Source organism: Euphorbia lathyris, chromosome 3 (assembly GCF_963576675.1).
Source record: "Euphorbia lathyris chromosome 3, ddEupLath1.1, whole genome shotgun sequence".
Lineage (NCBI taxonomy): Eukaryota > Viridiplantae > Streptophyta > Magnoliopsida > Malpighiales > Euphorbiaceae > Euphorbia > Euphorbia lathyris.
Window position 1 is genome coordinate 72684161 of NC_088912.1, and position 26947 is coordinate 72711107.

At 35.8% G+C, this 26947-nt stretch overlaps 1 protein-coding gene and 1 pseudogene across 1 annotated transcript; both read right to left on the reverse strand.

Moving 5' to 3' along the window:
* Positions 1–6646: 6646 nt before the first annotated feature.
* Positions 6647–9337, reverse strand: LOC136222720 (mitogen-activated protein kinase kinase kinase 3-like; annotated as a pseudogene).
* Positions 9338–9760: 423 nt separating this feature from the next.
* Positions 9761–11423, reverse strand: LOC136222721 (eukaryotic translation initiation factor 2 subunit beta-like). Its single transcript, XM_066010452.1, has 6 exons — positions 11379–11423; positions 10572–10683; positions 10385–10441; positions 10228–10278; positions 10048–10136; positions 9761–9817 (listed from the first exon to the last, which is right to left on the reverse strand). The coding sequence occupies exons 1-6, from the start codon at positions 11421–11423 to the stop codon at positions 9761–9763; spliced, it is 411 nt and encodes a 136-aa protein (XP_065866524.1).
* Between the last annotated feature and the right edge of the window lie 15524 nt (positions 11424–26947).

Below are 26947 nucleotides of genomic sequence, written 5' to 3' on the forward strand. Positions count from 1 at the left end.
TTTTAAGTAAGAAAAACAAACAAAAAAATTGAAAAAAAAAATGAAGGGACGAAAAAGATAATTAGGGGAGAACCATCTTCCTCTCGGGTTTTTTTTTTTTTTGAAAATAAGAGAGAATGTCGAGACATAAGCGTATAAAGATGAGAGTGAAAATATTTTTTGCACATTAATTAAACATTTTATTTTTTCTTAATGAAGTATTAAGTCCATAAATTAATTTTAGTTAAATAGAATTAAATCGTAATTGTAACCACTCAGTACAAAAAAAAACGTTTTATAATTAATATGTAAAATTAATTATATTAATTAGAATCATTATGCTCAATATTTGAGAATTTGAAGAGATTCAAATAATAATATTTTTTTAATTAATATTTTTCAATAATTTGTCCTATGATCATATTTCATTTTCATCTGTTAAAAACTCTTGAAATACTAACAATTTTATACGAACCATAATATAATAGTTAAAAATTATATAAGCCAATGTTGCAAAAACAATTATCTCAATATCCATAATTAATGTACATTTTTAGGATTTTGAACATCAAAAATTATTTTTATTTACCTTGATTTTGAATTCGTATCTAGCATAATCCACATTCTTCAAGAATAAACATCTTATCAAGCGTATTAGACGCTTACAATCTCCTTGTCTAGAAAATTGAGAAAAAATAACTTCTTGATAATAATAATATAACATAATTTATATTGAAATAAACTTCATTGTAAGTATAATATTCCAATATCTCTTTAATATTTTATTTAATATGTCTCAAACTTCAATGAACAACTATCGTGTGAAACTTTATATCTATTTGTACCAAAATGCATAAAAATAAAAAATACAATTCATATCAATTAGCTAAACTCAAACTAAAAAAATGAGTGGATTTCAACATGTTCCGAATTAGAAAAATTAATCTAACTTCAATTAAAACTAAAAATTGAGTTCATAAAAAGCCGAAAATCTAAATTTTAGTTAGAGTTAACAATCAAAACGGTAACACCTAGGAACATATACTAAAAAAGAATGCAAATATATAAAATCTTTATTTTAGTCATTTTGAAAAATAAATAAATAAAAAAGAAAACATGGATAAGTTAGCGAGAGGTATGGAATATGGATAACGACAGAAATGGAATTTCATCTCTAAAAGATGAAACTATAACAACAATTGTTTAATAAAAATAAAACAACAGCACAATTGAGAAAGCCAAAAATTGAGTTCATATAAAGCCGAAAATCTAAATTTTAGTTAAGGGTTAGCAATCGAAACAATAACACCTAGCAACATATACTAAAAAGAATACAAATTTACAAAATCTTTATTTTAGTCATTTTGAAAAAAAGACAAATAAAAAAGAAAACATGGATAAGGTAGCGAGAGGTATGGAACCTGGGTAACGACAGAAATGGAATTTCATCTCTGAAAAATGAAACTATAACAACTATTGTTTAATAAAAAGAAAACAACAACACAATTGAGAACAAAAATAACTACAACATATGAAAAAAATTGAATAATTACCTTAAGAAACATGAGAATTTCTTGTAATTTTTGACATTTTTGTGTTGTCCGGTTTTAATTGTTTATGCATCTTCTATTTCTGTCAGATTTCTTCAATTGAAGCTATCAGTTTGGAAAAAAAAGACAAATAAAAAAGAAAACATGGATAAGATAGCGAGAGATATAGAACCTGGGTAACAATAGAAATGATCTGAAAGATGAAACTATAACAACTATTGTTTAATAAAAATAAAACAACAACATAATTGAGAACAAAATAAAACAACATATGAAAAAAATCGAATATTTACCTTCAGAAATATAATACTATCTATCGTGACCAATGAATATAATGGTGGAATACTATCTATCATGCTTTATATAGAAGTTTATTTGTGACTTTTGGATTTCCTTTGCTTTGTGTTTTTTCATCTTCCCGTAACTCTTGCTTTCTTTTATTATTTTAATTAATAGGCTAGTAATTATTTAATATATTATAAATATAAATTTGTTATTTTTAATTAATTAAATATTTATTTTTAATTAATTAAATATTTTTAATCTGATTTTTTACTACGTTGACAACTCATCAAAAAGACCTCTAAAACACTTCTTCTCATTTCTCTCTGCTTTCGTAATTATATATAGTATAGATTAATGGTTAAAATTATATACAAACTCATATTCTTTTATTATTAATTAATTTAGATACATATAAAAAAAATTAGGCCTAATATCTCATATGTGCTCTAAATTTTTAAAAAAAAAAAAAAACTTGATTGATCCTGAATTTTTAAAATGTCTCGATAGTCCCCTCTCTCCTCCCCCCTCAACTTGCATAAAAGATTCAGTAACCTCATGAACTTGTGTAAAATATCAATTGCAAGTAAGTTGTATGCAGAAGATATATCACACACACCTTAAAATGTTATTACATAATTCACATAATACATTAGTTCTTACTTGATTAACTATAAAACTTGTCTTCTATAATATTAGAACTGCATACTCCAATTTTGGTCATTTTAGTTTTTTTATAACGTGTGCAAGCAAACTCCGAATTGTTTTCACGCAAAATAGGTGGAGAAATAACAAATAAAAAATGCTCAAGGCTTCTTTTTCTTTTTGTAATTGGCCATAAATTCTGATCTTTTGGAGATGATGCCTTCCCGGTCTGGCGTAACATCTTTGCAAGTTTGCAACAGCCATGAAGAAAATTTCACACCAATAAACAAAGCAATTAAACTAATATAATTAAACTTCTACGTTATCCAACTAAGGTGGTCACAAATGGTCACAAATAGTCAAAAATATCAACAATAAAACCATAAACTACATGAGTTAAAGTTCTAGTTAACTACTAAGACATAATCATAAACTCATAACACCCACTTAAAAGTTAAAACTAAAGTATCCATACTTTTTGCTGCCATTTTCTTTTATTTTCTAAACTAATCTCCATCATTCATCTTATTTTTAATCCATGGCTGATAATAAAAGAATTTTAAAAACCCAAAATACGCTAAATAGCCCAACCAAGCCCGGGTGCGCGCCTGGCTGATAGCGCCCGACTCTGTCATCCGTAGGCGCTAAGGACAGAGCCTTAGCCGAGGCGCGCCTCAGGCGCACCTTTAGTGACTATGTTACATACAAAATAGTTTTATTTCTCTAATTTAATCCAAGCAGGGTATGGTATCCTATGAAGCATTCACTCTTCCTCGAGGTCGGAGTGGCGATGTCAGACTTGCCGGATACAAGCACTCACTCTTCATCATCTATTTGGCACATATCATCATCATCAGCAGACGCGAAAGCCGAATTGAACCTATTTGATCCACCAACCATAAGATCATCTTCATCATGTATTTGGCACATATCATCATCAGCAAACGCGGAAGCCGAATTGAACCTATTTGATCCACCAACCATAAGATTATCTTCATCATGTATTTGGCACATATCATCATCAGCAGACGCGGAAGCCGAATTGAACCTATTTGATCCACCAACCATAAGATCATCTTTATCATCAATTTGGCACATATCATCATCAGCAGACACGGAAGCCGAATTGAACCTATTTGATCCACCAACAATAAAATCATCTTCATCATCTATTTGGCACATATCATCATCAGCAGACGCGGAAGCCGAATTGAACCTATTTGATCCACCAACCATAAGATCATCTTCATCATGTATTTGGCACATATCATCATCAGCAGACGCAGAAGCCGAATTAAACCTATTTGATCCACCAACCATAAGATCATCTTCATCATGTATTTGGCACATATCATCATCAGCAGACGCGGAAGCCGAATTAAACCTATTAGATCCACCAACCATAAGATCATCTTCATCATTTATTTGGCACATATCATCATCAGCAGACGCAGAAGCCGAATTGAACCTATTTGATCCACCAACAATAAGATAATCTTCATCATCAATTTGGCACATATCATCATCAGCAGATGCGGAAGCCGGATTGGACCTATTTGATCCACCAACCATAAGATCATCTTCATCATCTATTTGGCACATATCATCATCATAATTTTCTTCGTTCCAATAGAACCGTGGAGGATATACAGTTGAGAATCTCAAACTGCCAATTTCGCAAACATCCTCGGTTGAATTTTTAATTCAAATGTCCATCCTGCACCATTAACTCATTATCATTTTCACAAGTAAAAAATGGCATCAGTCACCACACATCAACTTAAAAACAGAAGAAAATGTTATGTAGCTTATGGATTCTTAATATTCACCCCATAATTGGCCAATAGAATAACATATTTAATTACCTATTATCTTGTATTGTATAAATACTCCATATTGCATAGGAAAAGGAATGCGTAATTGTAATTAACTGTTAGTATGTTACCTTCTCACATCTGAGGAAAAACAGACGATTCTCCTTTGAAAGTATAGTGTCTGGCCTTTTGCAACCAAGGAAAATGACATACTCATCTGAAAAATGAAGAAATCGGAATACACAATTGCAGGGCCCAGAATGATGCAACAAAGATGAGAGAGATAGTGAGACTTACTGATATATCGACGCAAGATCCCTTCAAAAAAATTTGGGCAAATCTCCCCTTCACAACTAACCTTTGCTATCCATCAAGTGATCCATTTGTCCCTAACTCAGCAAGTAAGAACGCCATCACATGGTCCGGTTGTCGATGCATTCTGAAATTTAACCATAAAAGAAAAGGGAATTATGCCCTCAAATTTCAAAGTAGAGGCAAATTGTATATTCACATCACATATATACACCACACTAATGAATCTTATCTCTAAAGCAATCAAACAACACATAAATAAGTTTTGACAAACAGGAACATCCAATCAGACATAAGATAATATGACCACTTAACCACCTATATGGAAAATGAAATCCTTCACGGGTAGATCTTCTCTATAGATACCAAAAAATAAACCTACAGAAATAACACACTATACACCACAAATTATTTGGTCTCGGCATCTTTAAGGCACAAACTACACTTACTTTTTGCAAAGACCCATGAAATTCACAAAAACAGTTTTCTTTGTCCCTTCACGAAGAACCAATGGAAGTCTCATTACAGTTCTCCGTCTATCTCCACCAAGCTCCGAAACAGTTTTCTTTATCCCTTCAAGAAGAACATGTGAAGGTCTCATTACAGTTCTCCGCCTATCTCCAGCAAGCTCCGGATTGTTTTCACGCAAAATAGGTGGAGAAATAACATATAAAGAATGCTCAAGTCTTCTTTTTCTTTTTGTAATTGGCCGTAAATTCTGATCTTTTGGAGATGATGCCTTCCCTGTCTGGCGTAACATCTCTGCAAGTTTGCAACAGCCATGAAGAACATTTCACACCAATAAACAAAGCAATTAAACTAATATAATTAAACTTCTATGTTATCCAACTAAGGTGGTCACAAATAGTCAAATACCAACAATAAAACCATAAAATGCATGAGTTAAAGTTCTAGTTAACTACTAAGACATAATCATAAACTCATAACACCCACTTAAAAGTTAAAACTAAAGTATCCATACTTTTTTCTGCCATTTTCTTTTATTTTCTAAGCTAATCTCAGTCATTCATGTCATTTTTAATCCATAGCTAATAATAAATGAATTTAAAATTCCCAAAAAACCCTAAACAGCCCTAACGAAGCCAAGGCACGCGCCAGGTTGATAGCGCCTGACTCTATCATCCATAGGCGCTAAAGCTGGAGCCTTGGCCAAGGCGCGCCTCAGGCGCACCTTTAATAACTATGCTACATACAAAATAGTTTTATTTCTCTAATTTAATCCAAGCAGAGTATGGTATCCTATGAAGCACTCACTCTTCCTCGAGGTCGGAGTGGCGGTGTCAGACTTGCCAGATACACGGACTCGTCGGGGACAAGGCTGGGACATCGGGGGACACGGTCGAACAGGGCTGCTGGGAAAAAAGTGTAAAAGTTTAGAGGCTTTCTAAACTTTTTTAAAAGAAAAGTTTAATTACAAAATTTTGACAAAAAAAAACCTAATATATCTCTTATTCTCTCCCCGTCTACACTTCTCTCTGTTTCTTCCAATCGCGGCCTTTTTTGTGTCTTCTTCCCTTGTGCGATATTTTGCTCTTATGTCTGTGTTTCATCTCCTCTACTTCTTCTCTCCCCTTCATCTGTGTAAGTATTTTTCTGAGGTTTGGGTTTATGATACATATAAACTCTAAAGTGGGTACTTTATTTATGATTTATCAAGTTTTTATATATATTTTTATATGTAATTATATAAAATTTGTCATGTTCGCACCCATGTCTTATATTTTTAAAAATGATGTTTGCCACACCCGTGTCTTATATTTTCTAAAAATGCACTGTTCACCTTATTTATTAATGCCTCACTGTGTACTAACCATGTTTAGTGAACCGGCTATCAAACTGAGATCGCATAGCTTCCATGATCTGAGACAAGTGGGTAAGTTGATTTCCTATATTAGCTACACGCCTTTCAACTCCTAATCTTGCATCCGCATCATCAAAAAATTTTGGATCTGTTAGAAACTCAATTCTTATCAATTCTAATTCCTACGGAAAAAATCTCCCTCTCTACTAAGTAAGCCACCGCAATAGCAGTCAATCAACAACCTAACATTCCTGATAATGGGCTAGATCATTCTCTAAAAGTGGTACCTTCTCATAGACTATAGAATCGCTAGGTTCACACATGGGATTGAAGTCTTGTCTAGAAGAAAAATAAATTCATCCACCTCTATCTGATTCTAGAGTTTCACCAAACTTGCATGACCCGTCATCATTGGGTTCACACATGGGATTGAAACTCTGGTTCAAATAAACCATCATGCTCATTATTATTGAAGCGAAATGCAATTATTTAAAAAATCAAAACAAAGTGTTCCTCACCTTATTTAAATCAGCAGACGCAAAAGCTGAATTGAACCTATTCGATCCACCAACCATAAAATCATCTTTATCATCTATTTGGCACAGATCATCATCATAATTTGCTTCATTCCAGTAGGTTGATCATCTCAAACTACCCATTTCACATACATCATGGGTTGAATTTTTAATCCCAATGTTAATCCTGCACCATTAACTCATTATCATTTTCACAAGTAAAAAATAGCACCAGTCACCACACATCAACTTAAAAATAGAAGAAAAGCTTAAGTAGCTTACATATTATTAATATTCAACCCTTCATTTGCTAATAGATTGCCAGATTCCTGAAGTAACAGAAAAACAGTAGTTGAAATTTGAAAGATGTAATGTCAAAAGAACGAAAGCAGTCAAATCTCGTGGCTTTTACTCTAAGAGAATTGTGGAAGACTAAACAAGGTTCCTGGTACTCTCCAGTGACAAATGGATGTTGCATACATCAAACATGAAAAATTACTATGTGAAAGTCGCTTATATTAGTTAAACAAAATACAACTGTAAATTTTATAAAATGACAAATTTGTTTATTAATTGCTACAGAAGATCCAAGGGACTGAAAATAGCTTCATACATATTTAAAACAATATAAAACAATAACAACTAAATTTATAGTCACCTGCAACAAGTCAGATGCAGTAGCCCTCAAGTCCGGCTCCTTGTCACCATGCCATGATTCATATGAGATTATGATAAAATCATCAAAAAGGTTTTACGATAGTATTCATCTTTAGTTATAGTTCCTAAACTCAACAAACTAATATCCCATCTCAATAAAATATCAACGAGACATAATTAAAAGTACAAAGTAGTAAATATATCAAGATCAATACTATACTTCTGCAAACACTTCAACATGAAGTCCTTTGACTCAGATGAAAGGTGTTCGAGGATAGGAGGATGAGAATTCGTTGTACCAATATGGAAGAGGGCATCCATCTAAAAATTAATTCATTCATATGAGAAAAAACACCACTGATTTCAGTTCTTACAGTATACAGAAAATTTCAAGAACAAGTACCTCCTCTTGATACTGCTGACTCCTTGGGGCTTTCCCATAGCCATCTCAATCACAGTACATCCAACACTCCATATATCAGTAGAGCTAAGAAAATGAATGTCACAGTAAATCAATACCAATAATAAAAAGTACGAATATCAGCAAGCACGAATATTCATGAGTAGAAACTATAAAATGCACTTACAAGCTATGTCCAGTCTCGAGAATAACTTCAGGAGCCATCCAGCATATAGTACCCTTCATTGACTTTGCACCCTGTAGAAACATAACAACCTCAATAATGAGGGGGACCCACCTAAAGAACCCAAAGAATACAAAAACTTTAAATGAAAAAGAATGATATGGATACCTGCTCTACTACATTTTGGATGCTCCAAAGTCAGCAAGTTTAATGCACCCCTTGTTATCAACAAGAACGTTTGCCCCCTGTAGAGAAACAAGCAGTGACAAATTTGAAAAGAGAGAACGAGAGAATGATAATTTCTTAAACAAAGAGAGCTTACTAAAGCAAAGCAATACCGACTCAGCGAAGGATCCAAATTTCCCCAGAAGTGATGATATGGATCCACCAGGAACAAGTTCCAACAGAATGTTTAAAGAGTCATCTTCTCTAACGATTCCCAAATATTTCTAGCAAGCAAAGGGGGGAAAAAGTTAATACTTTAGCAATATTCAACCATAATCACTAACAACACATACTTGAATATCATACTCACAACAATGTTTTGATGTGAAAGATTCTTGAGAAGTTCTACTTCTGCTTCAAGCTCCCTTATGCGAGCCTATTCCAAATCCAGAAAGGTAAGTAAATAGGAAATACTTAAAAGCAAAAGTAAAGCAAATCATAAGCTAAAAATTTAATTTTAGCACCAAATTAACCATTAATCAAACCAAAAAATGATCTAAAATTCAATCCATACCTACGTTTTCTTATTCGAAGCACTATTGGTAGCAATCAAAACCTATAGAAAATAAAATAAAACAAAATTAATGCATGTTCAACAGAAAATCTACATAAATCATAAAAGTAAATGTATAACATGAAGTCTTTCTCATAGCAATAATCACTAAACCTGTTTAACAGCAAGAAGCTCTCCTGAATCAAGATTCATCCCCATATAAACCTTACCAAACGAACCTTCCCCAATCGACTCTCCCTTTCGCCACCGGATTAGGGGAGTATCATCTTTCTTACTAGGAGGAAGAGCTGGCAGTGTTGGAGGCTTAGAAAATAAATCCATTCGCGATTTGCGAATGCTGGAGCCAATCTTCTCAACAAAACCTCCAAATCATCCATCATCTCTAGAAGTGGATTTAAACACTAGGGGTCGGGGAACCGATCCAAAGAGATCTTGCATTTGCATATTAAGAAATCCCACTTAATAAAACAATGACATAATAAAAAGAAGAGTTAAATTAATAGCTGATAATACATAGCTGAGTAAAATTTATAACTCAACCACCATAGCAAACAACAGCAACTTACATAAGAAAAAGGTAGAAGAATAACAACTAAGGAGGGCTCAGAAACTCTTTTATAGTAGAATTAAGGTTGAATATTATACATCTCCAATAAGAAAAAGGATTGACCAAATGAGTTGATTCTCATTGAGTCATTCAAATTGGCACTGAAATTGCTCACTTTGGTCACAATTTAGGTACATTCGATATTCACCCCATAGATTCAAACTGATAGGATAGGGAATCATAATTTATGACTAGAATCAGGAATTGTAGAACTTGAATAACAATGTTGTCATGAGATATGATTGGAAAATAGTTCATATGGCATTTCCACCATAACCGGAACTAGAAACTTTAGAATTGTCGATGTCAATCTAATGATATACAACATTATAAGTCCAATTTTATCCTTCTATAATTTTCAATTATACCTTTTCTCCATTACAAAATGTTCCTCACCCTTTTGTTTCTATGTAAGATACAGATTATGGAGAGATTATTGACAAACTTCATGACTAAAAAAAGTCATTACCATAAAATAGAAGCACTCACAAGAGATGACAAATTAGAAAGGAAACCCAATCACATCAAGAGCACACTATACCTCCTCATATATATAATCACTGTCACTCGCTTCCCATGGATAATGCTGCTGCAGCTCAAGTACTTCTCCTTCATCATCTCCTACATGATCTAACCAAGGAAAATATGATACCTATTAGATAAGTAACAACATATTCAAAACAACACGTGTGTTAAAAAATATTGAATTTAAAATCTTTACCATCCAAATTTTCGCTTGCTTCCACACTTTCTTCATCCAAAATACTGGTTTCTACCTACAATTCAACATAAAGCAAGTGTCATATGTCCAGTATCGGACATGAGTATGCATATAAATTGACTCAAAACAAATTGTTAGTAATGAAGAACAATTAAACTCATTGGCTTCTTCTTCTTTTTCAAACCAATGAATGTACTAGCAACTCCTTCAGAGACTGTAATTAAAGAAAACATAAGCAAACAGGAAAAACTAAATTCATGCCCTTTTACACCAAGCCATTAACAAGTATTTGATGAAGTAAATAAATAACATGAAGTGAAGAAAGATCTTTCTACTTTAGCAACCTGATAAGGATTCAGTCTTCTCAGTAATTGTATCTACAGAATCATCTGTGCATTCCAGTATGACACTAGTCTTCTTCTTCTTCTTCTTTCTGGTGGGATCAAAAGGGGCAAGCTGCAAAGAAGAAATACTATAAGATTAATGAACTACAGCCTATAGGCATACAAATTACCAACAGCTTAAAAACTGGGATACAAACCAACTGCCACCCCCCGATCTTTTACAGAGGTCTTGAGCAAATAAGTCATTAAACACATATAACATATGGAATGAATTGATCCTCAATAAGAACATATAGTTAAAAACAAAACAAAAGAAATTCAACAAGAAAATAATTAGGTCAAGGGATTACACTACAAAAGTTGTTAGCAGGGTTATAGTCCTCCAACTATTTAATATATGAAAGCTCGACACTATTGAGTAACTAACTGTACTTCTCAAATGGTATAAAGGTATGTCCCTATCTTTATCTACAACCGTGTTCTAGTTCCTTTTTCACCTGGCTCTGTGTAAGCTGAATATACTATTTTAACTTATTGATGTTTCTCATAAAAATTGCTTAGAGCGTGTTGGAGGGTGAATGTTTCTGTACATGTTTCTTTTGTGATTTAATGTTTCTTCAGCTTGGAAGCTTGGTTCCCCGAGATAGTCTATGCAGCTAATTACTCATTGCATAATGTGTAAAGCACCCACCTCAGATCACTTAATAAAGATATACAGTAAAAATGTTTTACACTAGAATGTTTGGGTATTTAAGACTTGAAATATTTAATCAATGTAATACAGCTGCCTCAAGTTCAAGAGCTTACTTCTGTCACCTCGTTCTTCCCATTATTAGAATTTTCGTCTGACATCATGATTGCTAACTTAGAATTCGACAATCAAAAAATTAAAAAAATTCTCCAACAGACCTAGAGAAAACAAATAAGAACGATAGCAACAAATAATCATCAGATTCAAGAAGAAAATGCCAATGAATTACTAATGAATAAAAGCAGGCGACTAAAAATCAATATTTATGGCCACGGTAAGAAATGTTGCGTAAAAGAAATATATATATAGTAACGATATGAGTTGTTGCGGAAATACAAAATAAACAGCAACATTAAATGTTGTTTTGAAAAGTTTAAATATATAGCAACGTCTAAACTTGTTACGAATATAAAAAATCTATAGCAACGACACATGTTGTTGCAAAAGATAAATTTCATTATCTAACATGTAGTCCATATTTCGCAACAATAAAGGTTTTGCAACAATGTGTATTGTTGCTGAATATATATTTTTTGCAATAACAAGATGTCGTTGCATAAACCTTTAGTAACGGAATGTTTCTCCACAACCAAAAGTCGTTGCGAAACATGCGTTCTTGTTGCTAAAAATATGTTTTGTAACAACTTTTTTCGTTGCCAAAAATTAATTTTCTTGTAAAGGTTTTCCACAGTTGTGTGTCTCAACTCAACTATCCAAAAGTGGTAACGTACAACAAAGTCTGGAAGAGGGAATATAAGAAGGTAAGCAGGAGTATCCTTCTCGAACTAATTTTGTTCATTCCAAGATAAATTTCAATTGATGCACAAGCGAGAACATCAAAAGTTAACTCGGAACAATTCATGGAATTCACGATTGATATCAATTTTTCACAAAACTCCATCAAAGTATGGATAAAGAAATCAAAGGGGATCAAATGTAACAGAAGACAGAGAATGAAAGAAGATAATAAACGATTAGGGAGCTGCGGGAGGAAGAAGAGTACCGATTAGTCCGCAGTAGAAACTAGGAAGGAAGAGGACACTGTTGCAGAAGAATTAGGTCAAACAATCTGTAAACCAGATGCTTCGCCTGCACTGCAGATTTGCGCCTATGCCTGCCTCCTTATCTGTCTCGCCTGTGAATCCTGCTAACAGCCGTGTAGGGCTCTAGGGTATAAAGAAGGAAGAAAAGGACGCTGGCTTAGTTCGTTCTCCTTTGAGGTAGAGTTTAGGAAACAGTAATGGAAAAACGAATGCGAAATGTTGTGTGATCAAAGAGATGTTCAAAGGCACGAAGATGACGCTTCTAATTGGTAAGGTAAGGGATAGACAGGGACCTAGATTTTCGCGCTTCGATTGTCTAGATTCGGTGCACGTGCCACGAATTTCTTTTAAAACGACAGTTATTTCAGCGTTCCACTCAATTTATTATTGGGCGCTCTAATCATTTTTTTAAAATATACCCTAAGTAGGAATGATTTTACCATTAAGGTCTCAAATAATTCAATTTTTTTAAAAAAAAACTAATGAAATGATAATTTTAAAATAGGTAATTGATGATAATTTATACTTAACAATTAAAGAATCAAACTTGTTGGTTTAAAAAAAAAAATTCTAACTTGTTCCATTATTATTTCGTTAATATTTAAAAAGTTTCTTTATTCTGAACTTTAATTTTGATATAATGTAAAGTTCAAAGATGTGTATGTTATTAAATAAAACTTGTCATATATGTATATTACCATTTCATAATAGAAATATACACATATGAATTTTAACTTTATACATGACATAATTAGATAGGTTAGAGATCTGGAAATTCTCGTGTTCTTGTTGTGTGAAATTTCGGATTAGTATAAAAATAATTCAGATATGAACACGACCTGAAGATATATTCGTGTAAAAAATTCAAATCCAAACACGTCCTGCTTCTGACACGAAAATACGACATTCGGTTAATCGAACCGAAGTTTGTGTTGTTTTTATAACCGAACCGAATAAGATTGGTAATCGAATTTTATTTAACCGAAAATTTTCGGTTCGGTTCGGTTCGGTTACCGACCGAATAACCAAAAACTCATAATATTTAATTTTTGTATATTTTTGTTTAATTGATTTTTAAATAATGCTCTTGTATAAAAGTTACAACTGAAGAAATTAAAGACTAATGAATCAAGATGCGGGAGGCGTCTGGCTTTCTGGGTTTACCCAGAATTTGGGTTTGGGTTCTTCCTTCTCTGCGGAGCTCTGGGGCATTCTCTCTGGGATCCAGCTGGCGATTAGGCTGGGTGTTAAGAGGCTTTCTGTGGAGTCAGATAACTTGGAGGCCATCAATATGATTTTGGGTAGTCATCCCATGGGTCTTCATAGCCGCAACCTTATTAAAGCTATTAAGAGGCTTAGCCCCTCTTTTGATATCCTTGAGTTCAGCCACATTTTCCGGGAGCAGAACCGTGTTGCAGATCACTTGGCGGCGGCAGGCCATGAGGGGGTGTTAGGTGTTTCTACCCTTACCGTTCCCCCTATCGCTCTTTCTCCTTTTCTTTTAGAGGATAGGATTGGAGTTAGCTTTCCTAGGCTAATCCCGGTGTAGTTGCTTGTTTTGCTTTGCTTTCCTTTCCTTTCCGTTTCTATCAAAAAAAAAAAAGAAAAAAAAAAGACTAATGAATCAAAATTTATATATATAAAGATAAAAGTATATTTTTTAGGGATTGGATTTTATATTTTATAAGTTATTTATATATATAAAGATAAAAGTATATTTTTTAGGGATTGGTTGTACCGATATATTTTTTTCAATAACCAAACCGATAACCGATTACCAAACTACGTCAAAATTAAAACCAAACCAAACCAGAATGTTAAAATAATCGAACCAAATTAAAACTTCGGTTCGGTTATCGGTTACTAGTTTTTTTGCTCACCCTTATCCAAAGGATTCCAAACCAATAAAATAATCTAATTAGTATGAGCATTAATAACATCGATGTGTAACTCAATCAGTACCAGCTTGAGATACACCTTTAATAACTATGAATTGAACTAATGTAATTCAATTTCTATGTTATCCAACTAAGGTGGTCAGATGTATAACTCAATTTGGTGTGTGCATCGATGTGTTTTTTTCAATAAAAGAACTTGCCTTGTTGTCTTTGAAGCTCATTATCGAGTTCTTCTTTCTATTTTCTTTGCCTCTCAGACAAGCTTGCACTGCAAATCAAACCAATGCCAATTATATCATTTTCTAGTAATAAGTAGATAAATGATTCTTTAGAAAAAAATTCAACTTTACCTAGGACTAGTGTTTTCCTTATGGGTATCATGAATCATCTCTTTCCACTCATTAACTTGAGGTGGTTGGATTTCTTGAAAAGCTTCATAATGGATGTTATTTCCATTTGACACACCACCGTTGATACTACTGTTACTAGTTGTGGCATCAATTACAGAGTATCTTGTACTAGGTAACGGTTATTATAAAAAAATAAAAAAAAAAAAAAAATTATTTTATCATTTCAATATTTATAATGTTTGGTTAATATTTAAATATTTCATAAAATAAAATTTAAAACTCTAAAAAATTGTATAATAATTATTTTATTATATTTGGCCTTGAGCTAAGATACCAGCCTGGCTGAGATGTCGGTCTCTTGTGCCTATATCATCTCAATTTTTAATAAAAAAATATTTTATTATACTTATATATTATATTAATAATAATATTAATTATTTAGTTTTGAAAAATATATTATTTTATATTTTTTAGTCTTTATATACATTGAATTTTTATTATATTTTTAATTCATTATTGGATTTATAAATTTAACATTTTTAATTTTATTTATATAATTTTTATAAGTTAAAATGTGGATAAAATATTACTTTTCACATTATTTTTTAATATCGACTGAATTTCGGTTGAACTTTAGCCTTTGACCCTTTATCTTTTCTGATTCTTTCACTGATTAGGTTTTGATAACCATGATTATGCGCCAGCATTTGTGAGAGAACGTGTTGTAAGTAGTCAGGAATTTTCACATGCACCTCAATGAGCAAGTGAATTTGCTTATTCACCGTTAGATATACGCTTATTAAATCTAAGCCTCAAGATGCTTTGAATCTCCACCGTAAGATTCTAATAAGCCTAGATCTAATGGTGAATGAGCAAATTCTACGTACTCATTAAAGTGCATGTGATCAAGACTGTATAAGTAGTAGCCTCAATATGGATGAGTAAACTACATACCATGTCTTTGGCACGTGGCCTCAAAAGAGAATGAAAAAGGACTACATATGAGTCTCACTCCCACTTTATTATTTGTTGCTTTAATTTTATTTTATTTTGCAATTTTTTTTTAAAGTCGGCCTTTAATTGAGATTTACTATTTCCAAAACTGAATTAAAAATAATACATTTTTTTACATAAGTATAAAATAAATTGCTTAAGCGATGAGAGCGACGAGACGAGAGAGCGATGAGGGCGACGAGAGAGCAACGGTGAGATCCGGTGTGAGGGTGAGGGAGTGATCCAGGGAAAGAGACCGGCTGGCGACGCGCAAGGGGGCGGAGGGCTGGATCTGTATGGGGACAAGGGTGGCGAGAAGGATTTAGGGTCGGTAGGAGCGGGATCGAGGGACGCGAGGGTTGAGGAACGGAGAGAAAAGGCCGGATCTAGGGCGGATAAGGGGGGATCTGTGGGCGGTAAGGCTGCGGATGGCCTGGATAGGTTGTCGGTATCGCTTGAGGGTGTGTCGGCTGGTCTGAAGGGAGGGAGGTGCGAGATCCCTGAACCTGGGGCGGATGAGGGAGTGTGGCGCGGATCTGCTGGTTCCAGGGCAAAAGGGGTGTGCGAGGTCTTGGGCAGTGGAGCAGTGGCCCAGATTGGGGTGCCGGCAGGGCTGACGGCTGCCCAGGTTGGTGCGCCGGCAGCAGCCCCTGGTCTTAGGGCAGTAGGGGAGGAAAATGTTGGTGGCAGGGATCCGGCTGTGCCTGTGGGTGTGCCGGCGGTCCAGATTGGTGGATCGGTTGTCCCGAAGGGCGGGACAAATATCCAGGGGCTACGGTTCAAGTTGAACCTTTTTCTAATTCGAATCCGGGCTCTCGGTCATGTGTGGATACTGAAAACAAAAATTCTTTCAAGCAAGGTGTGGGGAAATTCTCCTGGAGAGATACAGTGATGGGGGTGGCCGAGGAGGAACCCGTGTTAGAGGAAGAAATAATCGAAGATGAGTCTGAGGAAGTCTATTCCGACTCTGATGTTGAGGATGGTGACCAAGAGGACCCATTATGTCCTGTGATTAGGCTCTCTTCGGAAGATAAACGCGCCCTTAGATCTAAATGGAAATTAGCCTTAATAGTTACTGTGCTTGGAAAAAGGATTAGTTTTAATTATTTTGCCCAAAGAATCCAGGCACAATGGGCGAAGAAAGGGAAAGTCACCATTATTGACTTAGAAAATGACTATTATGTCATTAAATTTACAAGGGCAGAGGATTTTAATGCTGTTGTCAATGGCGGTCCTTATATTACATCCAATCATGTTCTGGCTTTAAGGCCGTGGGTCCCAAATTTTAATCCTCATGACTGTTCTGTTAACAGGATCCTTACTTGGGTTAGATTCCCAGGCTTACCTATTGAATACTATAATGAAAGATTTCTTAACAAAATTGGAGGCCTTGTGGGGAAAGTTCACCATGTGGACAAAACTACCATTGGGGTAGTGAGAGGCAAGTTTGCCAGGGTTTGTATCGACATTGATCTTGCTAAGCCTCTTCTGTCTAAATTCTGTGTTCAGAATACAGTTTTTCATATTGAATATGAAGGTATTCACAATATTTGCTATGAGTGTGGTATGTTTGGCCATACTTATGATGGATGTCCTAAGAGAAAGAAGGTGGTTGAAGAGGTGAGGGTGGCTAATGAAGTAAGAGTTGAGGAGATTCAAGGAGAATGGAGGAACTTTGGTCCCTGGATGCTGGCTAAAAGGTCGGTTAGAAGAAGGCCGCAGGCTAAGGTTGTTCGAAATCAACCCCCTGATATCAATAAGGAGATAAATTCTCTCCAGATTGCTCCTGAGATCAAGGTTAGGCCCCCCGATATCAAGATTGGATCTGGTGTTGAATCGGCCCACGGTTCAGGATCAAGATTCGGGGTCCTGTCTATTGAGGATGGACATGGTTCAGATTTCTCTAATGAGCATATGGAGTTAAGCATGCTAGGGTTAGAATCGGCTGAGCCAGCTGCCATCTTAGTTGACTCTGTAAACCCTCTGTTTGATTCCAAAGTTGTTGCCTTGAGGAGCTCCCAGAATATTGGCCCAACTGGGAAAATGAAGCACAATGAGGTTAGTAATCCGAAAACCTATGTTGATGTTTCAAATGGAAAGGCTATGGGAGTCAATAAGTTGAATATGAAAAAACCTAAGGGTAATCATAAGAAGAACCATAGTTCTTTGGATTCTCGGGATAAAATGGGGCCTGCTGGCACCTCTTCAAGGCTCTTAGGAGCCCCGAATAAATACCTGGTTTAGGGTTTGGGCCTATGGTCTGTAGTCTTCCTTTCTGATGGACTTTTTTGTTTGGAATGTTAGAGGTGCGGCTAGTAAGGCTACCCGTATCCATGTTAAAGATTTAATTAAACAATTTAATCCTTCTTGTTTTGCGTTGCTAAAAACCAAGATTAGTGGTTGCAAAGCATATGAGGTGGTTAGAAAGTTTAAGAATTGGAGGTGTGTCAGATCGGAGGCTACTGGCCGGGCCGGGGGGATCTGGCTCTTCTGGAAGCCAGATCGTGTTAAAATTGATATTATCAGTATGGATAAACAATTTATCCACAGTAAGGTTATTTACCCTGGTAATAAACCCTTATTTATCACCTTTGTTTATGCCGATCCTGTCATGGCTAACCGTAAAAGGTTGTGGGAGATTATGTATTCTATGAGTACGAGTATGGTGGATGCTTGGATGGTGGCTGGGGACTTTAATGATATTGCCCTTATGAGTGATCAAAAAGGGGGTGGTAACCATTATGTGAACCAGTGTCTCAACCATAAGCAGAATATGGATTTATGTGGGCTGTCTGATCTGGGAGCCGCTGGTCACAAGTTTACTTGGAAACGTAATAGCGTGTTTGTTCGTTTGGACAAAGTTTATGCGAATATTGCTGCGATTTATAGTTTTCCCGAAGTGAACATGCTGAATCTTCCTTTCTGCCACTCCGATCATTGTCCTATCCTTGTTAAACTGGTGAAATGTCATCGGCCTAAAGGGGATAGACCTTTTAGGTACCAGGTGGCCTGGGAGTCCCACCCTGAGTTTAAAAACTTTGTTCAGGACAATTGGCAGCCCCATTCCAATGTTCTCCTTGCCGCTGAGGGGTTTAGAAGGAATGTGGTGGGATGGAATAAAAACATCTTTGGCCACATTATCAGAAGGAAGAATAAGCTTTTAAGAAGAATCGAAGGTATTCATCGCTATTTGGAGATCTGTTTTGATCACAGTTTGAATTGTCATCTTAGATCTCTCCAGAATGAGTTGGAAGCAGTGCTCAGACAGAAAGAGCTCCTTTGGTTTCAAAAATCCAGAAAGGCTTGGATTAAGGACGGAGACCGTAATACCAGGTTTTTCCACCTTTCTACTATTATTAGAAGGCAGAGGAATCAGATCGATGCTATCAAAGATTCTAATGGTGATTGGGTCTATTAGGATGAAGATATTCGTCGCTTGGCCCTTGACTTTTATAAAGACTTATTTAAAGAGGATCATATGGATCTGGATAACGCCCTTTCTGGGACTTCTTTTCCTAGGTTGGAGGAGGAAACTATTAGGGAATCTTTCCATCCTATTGACCAGAAAGAGATTGATCTGGCTTTCTCTAGTATTGGAGCTACTAAGGCTCCTGGGATTGATGGGATTGATGGTATTCCTGCTAGCTTTTATCACAAACATTGGGAAACTGTGAAGGAAGGCATTTACAGTTTTGTTAAAGGTGTTTTCGGCGGATCCAACGATATTAGGCTGGTGAATAAAACCCTTTTGGTCCTGATCCCAAAAGTTGAGAAACCTTCCTCCTTTTTACAAATGAGGCCTATTAGTCTTTGCAATGTGTTATACAAAGCTATTACTAAAATTGTGGCTAATAGACTCCGGTGTATTCTTCCTGAGATTATTAGCCAGAATCAAGGCAGTTTTGTTCCTGGCAGACAGATGATGGATAATGTGGTTATTGCCCAGGAGATGGTTCACTCCATGAAGATGAAGGAGGGGAAGAAAGGTATTGTGGCTCTCAAACTGGATTTGGAGAAAGCTTATGACTACTTAAACTGGAGTTTTCTTCTGGATAGTTTAAAGAGAGCTGGTATCCCGGATAGCTGGAGGAGACTGATTGAGGATTGCATTTCTTCTCCTGTGTTTCAGGTTTTGATCAATGGAGATATGTCAGATGAGTTCTCTCCTTCCAGGGGGATCCGTCAAGGGGACCCTATGAGTCCTTTCTTATTTGTTATTGCTATGGAGAGGTTATCACACCTTATCCAAGAGGCTGTGAGCAATGGGAATTTCCATCCTGTTTCCATCAACAAATTCTGTCCTCCTATTACCCATTTGTTCTTCGCTGATGATGTGATGATCTTTGTGGAAGGGAATGAGGAGCAAGTTGGTGTGGTTATGGATATCCTCAACTGTTTCTGGCCAGAAGATTAACATCCAAAAATCTCGGATGTTATGCTCCAAAAACATGAATAAAGATGTTTGTAAAAGGCTAAGTGATTTATCTGGTATTCCTCTGACTAATTCTTTGGGTAAGTATCTGGGGGTCCCCCTCCATAGTGATAGAGTTTCCAAAGCCTCTTTTAAAGAGACTCTGGACAAAACTAATGGGATGTGTGCCAGTTGGAAAGCTAAACCCCTTTCCCTGGCGGGCCGTCTTACGTTAATTCAGTCTGTCAATTGCGCGGCTCCGAATCATATCATGCAAGCTTGTAGACTGCCTGAGCCTGTTCTTAATGAACTTGATAAAATCAACCGGCGTTTCCTTTGGGGAGATTCTGAAGCGGGGAAAAAGATCCACCTTGTCCTTTGGAAGGAGGTTTGCCAGCCGAAAAGAATGGGAGGCCTAGGGATAAGACAAGCTAAGGATAATAACAAAGTCCTATTAATGAAGCTTCTGTGGAGAATGTGGCAATGCCCTTCCTCTCTTTGGGTTCGTCTTCTTTGTGGGAAGTATCGTAAAGATAAGATTTTTGGGGGCCCCAAGGAGAGAGTTGACAATTGTTCTTTTCTCTGGAAAGGGCTTAGCGCTGTGTTTGCAGAGTTCTGCTCTGAGATTGGCTTGGATGTGGGTAATGGCAAATCCATCAGCTTCTGGAATGATATTTGGATTGGAGACAAAGCGTTATTAGAAGTGTGTAGCTCCCCTCCGCCTAGTAACATCCGTAATTGGAGGATCGCCGATGTGGTTGACTCTGAGGGGGACTGGATTTGGTCTAAATTTGAAACTTTTTTTAGTCTGGATACTCTCCTTAGAATTAGAGGAGTGAAGATAAGTAATAAGGAGGAAGATAAGGATAGTCATTGTTGGGCTTTGACTAATAATGGGGCTTATACCTGCAAATCTGCCTTTGAAGCTTTTAACCAAATAGGTCGGATCCTCTCTCTGAAACCTGGAAGATCATTTGGGCCCTAAAAATCCCTTACCGCATTAGAAGCTTTCTGTGGCTTGGTGTTAAGGACAGGCTGCTTACTAATTCGGATAGGAATAGACGGCATCTGGTGGATTCAGGTGCTTGTAGCAGATGCAGAGGCCATGTTGAAATTTTGTGCCATGCTCTTAGGGACTGTTCTAAGAGTAAGGAGGTGTGGAGGAAAATTCTTCCCCACCACCTTCTCTCTTCTTTCCTGGCCCACTCTGAGCTTGACTGGTTTTCTGATGGAGTTAGTGAGAAGTTACTGGCCAACCTGGAGCATGGTGATATTCTCTTTGCTATCATCTGTCACCAGATTTGGAAGTGGAGGAACGAGGAGATCTTTGGAGATAAAACTGTATATATTCCTAACTTAGCTCAGTTCTTCTCGGAAAAACTTTCAAATATCACTGATAGCTTCAAAGGGGACTCTCTTGCTAGGTCAAACCAGAAGAAGGATGTCCACCTTCTTGGTTGGAGCAGACCGAGAGAAGGAGTGATGAAATTAAATACGGATGGCTCTTGCCTCAAAGATGGGAAGATTGCTGCTGGAGGTGTTCTTAGAGATGCTGGGGGAGCCTGGCTGTCTGGGTTCATCCAGAACCTGGGGTTGGGTTCGTCCTTCTCAGCAGAGCTTTGTGGGATTCTCTCTGGCCTAAAGCTTGCCAAGAGTCTGGGTTTGAAGATGTTATTTGTTGAGTCTGATAACCTTGAGGCCATTAAAATGATTTCTGATAATCATGCTATTTGCTTAAACAGCCGAAACCTTATCAAAGCTATTAAGAGGCTCTGCTCTTCCTTCGAGTTCATAAAGTTCAGCCATATCTTCAGAGAACAGAACCGGATTGTTGATCGCTTGGCGGTGGCTGGTCATGAGGGGATGTTGGGCGTCACAACCCTTTCTGATCCTCCTGTTTTTCTCTCTTCTCTTCTATTTGAAGATAGGATTGAGGTTAGCTTCCCTAAGCTAATCCCAGGTTAGGTTTCTTTGTTTTGGTTTTTTGTCATTTTCTTTTCCTGTTTCTACCAATAAAAAAAATACATTTTTTTACATGAAAAATGATAACAACTTTTATTAATAAAAATATTTTTATATATAATTAATAATTATCATTCAATAACATTTAATATTAATCCATAACCCATTAACATAAAGAGAATAGAGAATTGTTGTCAAAAAAAAAAAGAGAGAATAGAGAATTCTAATTGAGCGTTTTTTTAATTAAGGATGAATTAGGTCCTGAAGTTTACATATAGGTCCAGTTAATTCAAATTGAAATGTAGGTATCATTCAATCCTAAATTTAACAATATTTCAATCTCTAAAAATTTGTCAAATATTTGAATTGATACCTAAATTTTAATTTGGACTAAATTGATATTACATGTCAACTTTAGAAATCATGTTGACTCTTAATTCATAAGAACTCCATAAATCAGCTTAAGATAAGTATTAAAGTTAACATTTTGCTCCTACATGTTATTTGTTTTGATGGTATTTTCATAATATTATAATAAGATTACAAAAGGACAATAATCATATATATATATATATATATATATATATATATATATATATATATATATTAATAAGATGGGTTCCAATCCACAATCTCCTCCTCTCTCTAATGCATCTCCTTTGCTGACAACAGTTGCGTTCACATGGACCCTGATGACCACGTAAATTTGTTCATTTACTGTTAGATCTAGGCGGATTAAATATAATTTTTAAGTGCTGTATTATGAAAAGACAACATATGTTTCACTGAAAAAAAACATAATTTATATATATATATATATATATATATATATATGTATATATATATATATTTAATATTTTAATATAATATAAACGGCAGTTATGGTGAAGTAATATGAAAACGTAAAATGTAAAACCAGCTAACACCCAATTTATAAGTGTTAGAAATAGCGCCAACTCATAATTTTGTAACTATAAAAATACTACCCAAAATCGTATCATGTAAAATTAACCTTCATCCAAACATGGATTTTATGTAACCATACCCTTCTAATGGAAAACCACATATCAAACGAAGGGTTAAAATCAGTATTTCTACAGCTAGCACAAGCAGAAGGCCTATGTCCCTGTGTTTCTACGGCCAACACGGACAACAAAACCAGCCTTGATCGGTGCAACTGATCGTCCAGAACCACACTACACAACTCAAAACATATTCATATAAGAAAAAGGAAAATAAAAGGAGGAGATACAGATTTAAGTTAACACAATGAGCAGTTATAAAATAAAATGTAAAGCATATGGCTTGTACGCCTCACCAGAAAGGGGGTACTAGCCATACGCCTCGCCATGTGGTGAGGCGTAATAACCTCACACCCGCGTGTCGAGAGAGAAAAAAATATGCCACATTCCCCACCCCAACACCTGAAAGGGCATTTTCGCCCTTTTCGGTTGCTAAGGGTGGGAAAGGGTGGCTAAGTATAACAACACCCTTTTTCAACTAGCTTATTGTTCCATCTTTTTTGAAGGACATTTTTACCCCTAATTACTACTCTTTAATTTTAAATAATATTCTTATTTGTCATTTACACAAACAACATTAGCAATCAGCTAAGTTTTACTAAACAAATTTACACAATCCGCTAATCAAATCAGCTAACAAAAAAAATAATCAGTTAGCAGCTAACAACTATTTATTTAGTCAAAACCTAAAATCATTTTGCCGCATCATCAATTTCAATAGAGATATCAAAAATTTCCTCCAAATTTAAAATTGTGTTTTTTTTTTTTTTTTTTTACGAATAGTGAAAGTTTTTGTATCATTTTATCACAAATTTTTTACAAATTCGAAAGTATCAAAACGTGAACCACAAAATTTTTGAACTTTTTAATTTTTCTTATTATTTATGCATATTTATTTTGAATAAAATCTATTGACTTTGTGTTGATATTTTCATACTAAGACATTAATTAAATTAATCTTTTCAAAATTCAAATCTATTTATAATTATTATAAATTTACAGTTTAAAATAATCAATTCAATAGAGTCTACAATCAACCAGTGAAAACGGAAAAACTCCATTAAGATAAATGAGGTGTTTGTTTACTTCATTTTTTCATTCTATTTACATTTTCATTTAAAAAAAAAGTTTTAGATGTTTGGTTAGAGAACTTTTGTTTGCATTTTATACATAAAAAATAGTTTTTTCTAACAGCAGGAAATTTTTTCTTTTTGGAAAAGCAATTTTTTCTAACGATAAACAGCGACAACAAACAATAGGTGAACCAAATGGACCCATAAACTGTTTATTTCAAATGTCATATTTATTATTTACCGTTGTTAGCTAGGCAAAAATTAACTGAAATAGCAAAAAAAAAAATCTCAATGTTAACTAAACACTTGTTTGAATTGAAAAGGCAAAAACTGAGTTACAAAAACACTATCAAATGGTACTCAAGAATATAAACATAAAATTTTAGTCTCTCCATATCATGAGGGTTGTTGTCTCTCCATATCGTGAGAGTTCTGTTTCCGTTGTAAGTCTCGTCGTCGGTCGCTGTCTCTTGGCACTCCGGCTCATTTTGCCCTCGTTGTTTGTCTCTGGCTGTCGCTATTGCCTTTGTTATTCGCATCTGGTACTGTCGATTGGTGTGTGTATGTCTCTCATTTTTTTACAATAATCCGGATGGAGGAGTCTATGGTTCATCTGTCGCTCTCTAACGAGGAGAATGAAGAGTTGGATTTGAGTGGGTCGTCTTCTAACCTATTTGCTACGAATGTTGGACTGTCATTGATTGGGTGGTTCCTCACTGATTGCACCATCAATATCGGTGTAATAAAGACGCAACTATCGTCGTTATAGCACCTATGTAGAGGGGTCGCAATTTTCGAAGTCGACTCCAATTGTTATGTATTTGAGTTCTTTCATGAAGTGGACCAGGCAAGGGTTGTAACAGGGGGGCTATGGTCGTTTGATAATCATCTGCTGTTATGCTCGAATGGAGGAACGAGCCATCTTCAGAGATGGTAGTATTGAATGAAGCAACTTTCTTGATACATATTTTTTTTATCTCTCGGTGGGCTCCATGTCAAAAGGAGTTGGATGGCAAATTGGAAATTTTATTGGAAAGTTTCAAGAATACGGTATGAATAATAATACTGGGGTTCGTCGGTAGTTCATGCATATTCGTGTGAGGATTGATGGCCGTGAAACAGTTTAAGAAGATCAGGAAGGGACATGACAGTTGGGCTTTTAATTAAATTCAAGTATGATCGGCTTAGCACTTTTTGTTATATATATGGGATGCTAGGACACACAGAGAGGTTTTGTGAGCAGTTATTTCTGATGAAGGTGGAGGACATGAAACGTGAATGGGGGGGATTAAAAGATTATTTGAAGAGAGCCGGGGACCCTGTTGCATCTAAATGGCTCCGGGAGCTTGGCGGGGTTTCAATTCTTAGGGTTTCATTTTGAGGCAATGAAATGGTTCATGGAAAATCCAGTGAGAAGGGGCAGAGGTCGGGTCAGTAGGCTCTAGGAGGTGGTTAAAAGAATTTCCCACAACCGGGTAAAGGGGCTGATAAGGTGGGTGCTGATGGCAATACTATTTCTCTAACAGAGCAAGCAGACGACATGAAAATAATATCGGTTGATAGCGAGGAGGAGGAACTCAAGGTTGTTGAAGATTAAAATTGAAAAGGGCAGGGCCTAGACGTAGTAATGCTCCGAAAAGTTTGGGATCAAAAAATTTAAATGGTCATGATTCATTGTCATCAACACCGAAGGCTTTTATTTCTTTGACAGTCAAGGATTTATTATCTTCTTCACTATTTGAAGCGGCGCGGCTTGAGGAACAGGCTTGCCGAGAATTATGAATTGCCTTAGTTAGAACTACTAAGGACTGGAAAACCCCATAGAAGTTCGTTGACTCGGGGAGCTATTAAGATCAAGCAAACTAGGGATTGTATTTCTCATGGAAACATTGGTTACTAGAAGCTCGATTGAGAATTGTTGTCGTAAGTTCAGTTTTGATGGGTCATTTTTGGCTGATTGTCGTGGAAAAAGTGGCGGCTTGGCACTGTGTTGGGAGGATAAAGATAAAATATCGGTGCAGTCTTACTCGAATCATCATATTGAGGCTCAAATCCATGGTGCGATACATGGCGACTGAAGGCTTATTGGGTTTTACAGGTATCCTAGTCGTAATCAGCATCCGAGTTCATGGCAGATCCTTAACTATGTTTGTTCTTCGTCTATTTTTACCGATGGTAATTATAGGTGATTTCAATTGCATTCTTTCTATTGATGAGAAAGTTGGAGGCGTCAGTTTTCCGAATTATCTAATCCAGCGGTTTCGGGAGGTTGTTGAGAATAATTTCTTAACGGACTTGACGACTCAAGGTAGTAAGTTTACTTGGGAAAGAAGTAGAGGAACCAAATTCTGGATTCATGAAAAACTCGATATGGCCTTGGCATCTCCATTCTTATGTTCTCGGTTTAGTGGGTATCAGCTGTCCGTCTTGGTAGCCTCGTACTCGGATCATGTGCCTCTCCTTCTAAAGTCAGTTCAGAATGCAACATGGCAGGCTAAACTATAGTTTCGGTTTGAGCGGGAGTGGCTCCTTAAATCGCAATTCAGTGAAATGGTGAGGTCAAGTGGGCTGACAGGCAGAACGACTAATTTTACTAGTAAGTTAGTAGCGTGTGCAAGCAATATGGAGCAATGGGGTTCCGAGTATGCATCACGATTCATGAAAAATATTACAAGTTGGCTTACTAACCCAGACACGTTGGTAAGCTAAGTCTTTAAAGCTAAATATTACCCTCAAGGGGCTTATCTTCTCTCCAAATTAGGCAATAATCATAGTTTTGTTTGGGGAAGCGTGTGGTGGGCTAGGTCGGTACTTGAGCTTGGTGTGAGGAGGAGGATGTTGAAACACTTTTCCACATAATTTTGATTTGACAA

What these genes read in the sequence shown, in the direction of transcription:
- LOC136222721 (XM_066010452.1), bottom strand. Translation starts at nt 11,423, where the DNA reads ATGTCAGACGAAAATTCTAATAATGGGAAGAACGAGGTGACAGAA. An exon ending in AAAGAAGAAGAAGCCAATGA is followed by an intron (nt 10,279 to 10,384) that starts GTTTAATTGTTC and finishes AATTGTAGGTAG; the next exon opens with AAACCAGTATTTTGGATGAA. An exon ending in AGCAAGCGAAAATTTGGATG is followed by an intron (nt 10,137 to 10,227) that starts GTAAAGATTTTA and finishes TTCCTTGGTTAG; the next exon opens with ATCATGTAGGAGATGATGAA.